The sequence below is a fragment of the Lepidothrix coronata genome, unplaced genomic scaffold (assembly GCF_001604755.1).
Source record: "Lepidothrix coronata isolate B3197 unplaced genomic scaffold, Lepidothrix_coronata-1.0 Scaffold76, whole genome shotgun sequence".
Classification (NCBI taxonomy): domain Eukaryota; kingdom Metazoa; phylum Chordata; class Aves; order Passeriformes; family Pipridae; genus Lepidothrix; species Lepidothrix coronata.
The window spans coordinates 1,618,891-1,626,140 of NW_016690256.1; the positions used below are offsets into that span (position 1 = coordinate 1,618,891).

The window sequence follows — 7,250 nt, forward strand, 5'->3', positions numbered from 1 at the left end:
AAACTGTGGAGGGGTTTGTGACAAATTCCTTGGGGTTATTTTTTGCTTATTAGATCTCAGGGGCATTCAGTACTATTGAATACTGTACAGTTCAATAATATGTGCCTGAACACTTGCAAAAAGGAGATTTTCTGTGTTATTGAAATTACAAAGTGATATGAAATTCCTTAGTTTGTTGGGGCAGCACAGAGGGCTTGTTCACACCTCTGCTTCCTTTATAACTGATCCCTTGCTCTGCTTCTCTCCTGAGATCACTGAGCAGAGATCTGCTCCCCTCCAGAAACTGTATCAGCATATTTTCACAGTGTTGTGTTCCAGATTAAACAGCAGAAAAGAACCATTTCAGACTAAAGCTAGAGCAACCACTTGACTTGCCAATGTATGCCAGACACAGACATGTAATGTGGGCACTTCATGGCCTTCCTTGACACATCTATGTCTCTGTCCTACATGAAGTCTGGACTCCAGATAACCTGCAACAGAAGAAACCGTATTTTGGGACCTTGCTTTTATAGGTGGAGCTTTGAAAGATGCTGGATCTATAGCAGAGCAAAAAATTTTTAAGAGATTCTGCATATTTGTATCTGATTCTTCATGTAGTGCTGAATATTGGCAGGAATAGAAAGGTAAAACAGGCAGAGGACTGAACAAAAAGAAGAAAATTTGGAAAGCAAAGATTTGAAGAAATTCTAAGAAACATCTTGTGCAAGGATAAGATAATTATCTTTCTTTCCCTTACAGCACATTCATTAAATGGAGGAGCTGTGAAACTCAAGCTAAAAGGAAGTGAGACAAACATGAAGTGACAGCACTGAAACAAACTCGGGCCCTTCAAGGTATTTTCTCAGCCTTCAGTAAAAGCTGGCTGAGTTTCATCTTTTTACTTGAAGGCAGCCCAGAACTGAGGGGTAACCTATACCCCATTCAGCACCTCAAAATGGTGCTGGGCTGGAGTAGAAAACTCTGTTAACAATTACTGCTGAAGTATTCATTAACACTTATTGGTTTGACAGACCATGATTCCCTGCTCTCCAGCTGTCACCAACTGCTGCTGTTTCAATGTCTGCCATGAAATCACTCAGACACATCTCTCTACGGAGAGATGGTAGGCTTCTTTTTCTACTAAATTATTAACCAAACTCAATTTTTATGTAATTCATTAGTTACTAATTTATGCAGCTCTGAAAGTGTATATTATTTATCTTTTATATTACATGACTCATTACATGAGCAAGCATGGCTGTACACTAGCGAATGGCCAAGCAACCACAGACCAAACTCCACTGTCATCCACTTGTGATCCTGTAGACAGTGAATTACAGGGACATAGAGAGGCTGAGGATACCTGAGTGGCTGCTCCTGCTGTGCACAGATCCTGATAACCCCGCACTGTGGTACTGAGGTGGCATGTGAAGAGGTACCTCTTTCTAACAGGAAATGTTCCAAATTTATAATCCATGGAAGCATGTAATTAGAGACTAATCTTCATAAACTCTTCCTTTATAGCTACTTGCTCCATTTGGGCTGTTGCTTTTTAATGTACCAGCCTGTATTTGGCACCAAAACCTATTAAGTTGCAATAAAAAATAAAGCCATCGAGTTCATGTAATCCTCAGGTGTCCACAAGCAGATGGATGTAAGATTTTGGTTGATTTAAGTACCAAGAAGTGCTGGCTTCTGGTGTTAGTATTTTTAAAAATTTCCTGCAGTTTTTAAAGATGGATGTAAAATAATACTTCAAATGATGTTGTCAGACTATTCAATACAGCAATTGTATTCAGCAATACAGCTCCCTTATAAACTGTGCTTAGAATTAAAAAACTGCATCTGAATAGCTGAATTTCATATTTCTTATGAAGTCATAATTTCAGATAATGGATCTAAAGTGCTGTCACTATTAGTTCAGGAGCATTATATCAATTTTCTATTTGTGTAACTTGTTTCTCTTTTGTAGTAGCTTTGTTTTAGTGTAAGTGGTTCTGCAGGGTGATATGAAATGAAGTGCTAAGGGAAATTTTCCAGTTCTTTCTTGCAACAAAGAATTGGCTGCAGGCTTACACCAACACATCCAAGAGCAGCCAGCTCTCCACATTATGCAATTGCTTCTCTCAGGTCTTAGGAGAGACAAAATACAAGGGGCTGAAGTTGGTGGTGTTGCCTCTGTATCACACTAGAAAACTAAAACAACACTTATATTCTCCAGCTTTATTTTCTTCGTTTTATGTCTAGCACACCATGGGGATTCCCAAACCTTAATGTTAACTACCAGCAGAAAGATTCTGCTTTTATTTGCAGAGGATTTTTATACATTTGCAACTCCACTGATTTCAGTTATTTCTCGAAATTAATTCTGGTACAGAGGAGAGAAGAATTTCACCTCCTACTATTTAGAATCATAGAACAGTTTTGGTTGGAAGGGACCTTTAAAGGTCAGCCAATCCAACCCCGTGCCATAGGCAGGAACATTTGCAACTAGATTTTTTTTTTTTTATCATCAAATCAATTATCTTGAATAATTGTAGAAAAGGGCACTAAAACAAAACAAAACAAAAATATTGAAAATGTCATGAAAGGTCTCCAGTTCCCATATAGTTTTCTGTTAATTCAACGTGGAATTGCAAAAATTGGTAAAACATTAGTATGTCTCATGCAGTCCTAATGCTGAATGCAACACTTGAATCATCACAAACAAGTACTTGAAAACATGAAAAAATCCTTCCCACATATGCTACCACATGAGACAATCAAACAAAACCAGTAAAGGTTCCTGATAGTCTTGCTGGTAAAAAAGATGCAGGAATAAGAAGTGTCACTTAAATGACAAACATGAGAAAAATATGGATGGATAATTCACTCAGCTAAGTGATAACAGCAGCATGTTGAAGAAAAACTAAGGTGAAAGCAAGAATTTCAGCATGTATCCATGGGTATCCATGTTGCCATGGCAACTCCTCAGTGGAATAAAGTATTTTCTCCTTTCTTTGAGACTAAAAAAAAGAAAAGGGATGCTGTTCTGCAAATAGATACTTTACCTTTTTTAAAAATAAATCTATAACCATTTCCTAACATAGCAGGCATTGTTTTGTTGTGCTTTGGAAAGACACTTAAAATTCTAAAAAGGATACCATATTATTGATTTCACTTGCCCTCTTTTTATTTTGAATGCTTGTTAAAGTCTAAATTCCTTCACATTTCTGGATCCTCCTCTTTTTGTTGTTTTTTTTTTTTTTTTTTCCCAATCATGCTGTTTAGTCACAGAGCTTGGATAATCAGTGTATTCTGAAGCAGATCTGTGGCTCTTTTCCGATTTAAGCTAAGGCTATTTTTGTTCCCTTTTGATTCTTCTGGAGTGATATTCTGGTCTCTTACTTTGTACTACTTGAAGGAACTGTATTGACTGCTATTCTCTACTAAGCAATTGTTTAAATTTGGATTCAAAGCTAATAAAGAAATATCAGTGTCTATTTTACCTTTACTCCAAATTCACTGACTGAAAATGCAGATCCGTTCCATCTCTTTTATTCTTTCTCTAGATAAGACGATAGAGCTATACATAGATAGAAGATGTTAAAGTGGGCTAATACCCTTTGAAGGTAAAGTTATCATGGGCTTATTTTGGAAAGTTTGATAAAAGTGTAACATTTCCAAAAGTGGCTGAAAAACATAGGTGGTAAACATTTTCAGAAATTACTTGGAAAACTTCAGCAAAGGACTTAGGTGCTCTCAGCTACATAAACTGACACTGAACATGTTTTAAACATAGTACATTTTTTTAATATCTTACTCATCAAAGTTATAGAAAAATATCACTTAAAGCAACTTGTTTCATAACAAATTCTTTATTTTCAGAATATATTAGTGAGAAGTTATGAAACTGACTGTTTCAAAAATTTATTAATTGCTACGCATAAATTTCCTGGGTACTTATTGCTAGGATGGGAAAATCTTAAGTGTCTGGATAGGATTAATAAAACCTTTGGAAAAAAAATGAGCTATCTGACACCTCCATCTGCTAGTAACTTGCTGATTCCTTTGTACTACCTGCCTCCTCCTACCTTGGTTGTCTCATCCAATATACTGTATTTATAGCTCCACTTGACACATGTAACCCATGCAATTCTGGTTTCATTTAATCCACTCTAACACTTGTACCTTTGTCACACAGCCTTTTATTCAGCTCAGTGCAGAACAGCATCAGAACTCCTTCTTTCTGATAATGCAATCTAATTAAGTTAGTAGAGTTCATCCAGAATCAAGTTGTTAGAAATGAGCAGAATCTTAGAAAATGGGATGAAAATATGTGTTTGTACCTGTATCTATTTTGTGACTATGCCTACTCTGGTAAATTAAATATGCCCAGGAAATTTCCCAGGCACTGAGGACAAACAACATAAAATAATCCATGTCTGTGTCAGTAAAATCATTTTAGTGTCCCAAATGTGGTGTCTGTATGCAGACATTCTCCTGGGAAAGGTTCCTGAAAAGCACCTGTTTGGGGGAGAAAAAGGCATGCCAGACAATAGCCTAAAATAGTTCTGTTGAATAGTTCTGCTTGAATTTAGAGGTATATACGTGGCCTGTATTATTCAGAGAGTACAAAGCAAGACTAAATACAGCAAACTAGCCCAGTTAGCCCAGTTGGCTGCTGTTTTGTAATGCCGGAATATCCCAGAGCTACTTGAATTTGTGTCTCTTTCCGTTAAATCACTGAAACTGCCCAACCTTCATTTGGGCTGTTGCTACAGAAATAAATAGAACAAGGATAGATTTAGACAGCATAATCATAGACTTCAGCGCCAGAAGCAACTGTTGCTATTGTCATGATGGAGTGTGTCTATCGACGCTAATAGACCTTTGTCACTGTATTTTAGGTGATGTAGCAGTAATAAGCAAGAGACAAAAAAATCTAGAAGCTCTCAGTGTTAGAACAGCACACTATAGTTCAGCTATATAAGACCTTTATCACTTATGTATATATGTAATTTCACCTTGTTTTACAGCTAATTTGTTTTACAGCTACAGTGCTTCTAAGTTGCAGGGACTATTGTATTTACCTCTTAGTTCCTTTGAGCAACAGAGATTATTTCTTGTATTTTTTTGAACTACTGATGTGAATTACACAGATGGTTCTGTGCTCTAAAGATTTAGTTTACTTGTTTGTTTGTTTGTTTAAAATTGAAAGCAGATTAGTTTAATTTGATAGTTTTTAACTCTTGGATGGAGGAATTCACTGGGAGAGGGTTAGCGAAACCCTGTACTTCAATTTCTATCACTCTGTCATCCATTGTTTTGCAATGGTTTTGTGCTAGAAATTTTTGTACATAAGTCCTGCTTTTTCTGACCTGACTGCTGCACCAGACCCAAACCTATTTAACCTGCTAAAGGCCATGTTTGGACACAAAGGTATCATTTTTCTCCTTCCACTTTACCTTCGGGTTCTTAATTAAGCAACTTAAATCCTACAATGAGAAAGAAATAAGACAAAGAGACAAATGAATAGTTCTAAATGAAGATTATGTCCACATAAAATCTGATTTGTTTTCTGGTATTGCTTACTTTCTCTCTAGATACATCTAAGGGAATGCAGCGTGGCTAAGCTCCCATCTTGTGCACCTCACCTAAGTGCCTAACATTGGATGGGATAATTGTCTTCCCCTTCCCTTGGCTTGTTCTTACCTGCCACGAGGAGAAAATTGATGCTAGACTGAGTAAATTAGGGTTGGTGGGATGTCTGCCACCCATGTATTCATCAGTGCAAACCGCACAGTCCTCTGCATCTCGCCAGTCCCAGTAGGGGATGGTGAAGTTCTCGTCACCCGTTATCATCTGGATCTGACGTTCCCACATCAGCAGAAAGGCCCGATGCCAAGGCAGAAAACCAGGGGCTTCATGGGCAAAATCAATGTCCCGCCACACATTGGACCCACCTAAGAGTGTGTCTCGAGAGGCATAATAATGCATCCACACAAAGAGATCGTACACATTGATGTCTCTGAACATGGGGTTGGAGCCATTGTTCATCTGAGCATACGTGCCAGTAGCAATAACGTAGTCCTGGCTAGGGATGTTCTTTGCCAAGTTAAGGTAGGCAAGAAATTTGTTCTTCTCACTGATAGTGAGCTGGAAGATGTTTCTTCTTGTTCTCAGTTGCCTTTCCGTGCAGTTCAGCCCCGAGAAACCAAACTTGCACTCTCCACAGTTGAATCCCATGAAGTTGCCTTCACATCTACACGTCCGGTTGTAAAATACAGAGGGCCAGTCCTCTCTGTCATCCACACCTGAAAAAGGGAACTGTGGTCCTAGTGGAGCCTGAGAGAGAAGGATGTTCTGGCAGGACCCTCTGCTGGAAAGCTGCCCACAAGGGGATCCATCTCCATCCCAGGGGGGACAACACTCCTTCCTCAGCAAACTTTGGGTGTTTGCACAGACTCTGGGAAACTGTCCCGTGGATGGCTGAAGGATGACCAGCAGAAAACCCATGGCAAATAGCAGCATAGTGACAGAGCAGCAGGAGAGCATCCGTGTTATGCTTCAGTGCATGGAATGCTCTCTCTGACCCCTCCAAAATCCTGGGTGTGAAAGAAATTCCTTCCCCTCTGCCAGGAATGCTTCACTGCTGACTTCTGGTACAGTCCTCCAATATCCTTCCCCATTCCTACCCAAGATGCATTTACACACAAAATACACTTCAGGGTTAATCTGATTATCACATGTTTTAAGTGAAAGCCAAGTGACTTTTTCCCCACCCCCCACAAGTTTCAAAATACAGGCATTTATTATAAACTTTCATCTTCTGCCTAGCACATGATTGCTTTCCTCAGGCAATTGGAAAGGAAGTAAAATTAAAGTTTGGACACAGATACAATTGTAAGTTCTTTGAATTCCTGCTTTGATTATATGCTTTAGAATAAATGGATGGTTAAAAAAAAGAACTAGAAGAATATGATCAGTTTTGATTAGCTATATGGGAAGAATTGTGAACCCAAAAATGAAAAACTAAGGAATTTTGGAATAAACTATTTTTTTAACACCAAGCAAACACAAAGTGTGGGGAGATTAAGTGTGAACATAGAGCAGAACCAAGATATATAGTCTGGCTTGGCATTTTTATATTTCAGTGTAAGTGCCTTTCCAAGATGTGCATATTGCAAAGGAAAGTGAGGGAAATCATAAACTTTTCATAAGACAATTATTTTTGTTTTAGAACTGATAGTACTTTCACAGTTAATGACACACAGAAATCTGCACAA

At 38.2% G+C, this 7,250-nt stretch overlaps 1 protein-coding gene across 1 annotated transcript in view; it reads right to left on the reverse strand.

Moving 5' to 3' along the window:
* TYR (tyrosinase) overlaps positions 1–6,599 on the reverse strand; it is a 55,713-nt gene extending 49,114 nt beyond the window's left edge. The window contains exon 1 of the mRNA XM_017819610.1: positions 5,677–6,599. Coding sequence (XP_017675099.1) covers positions 5,677–6,519 — 843 coding nt within the window. The 5' untranslated portion in view covers positions 6,520–6,599. The remainder of the gene's footprint in view (positions 1–5,676) is intronic.
* Between the last annotated feature and the right edge of the window lie 651 nt (positions 6,600–7,250).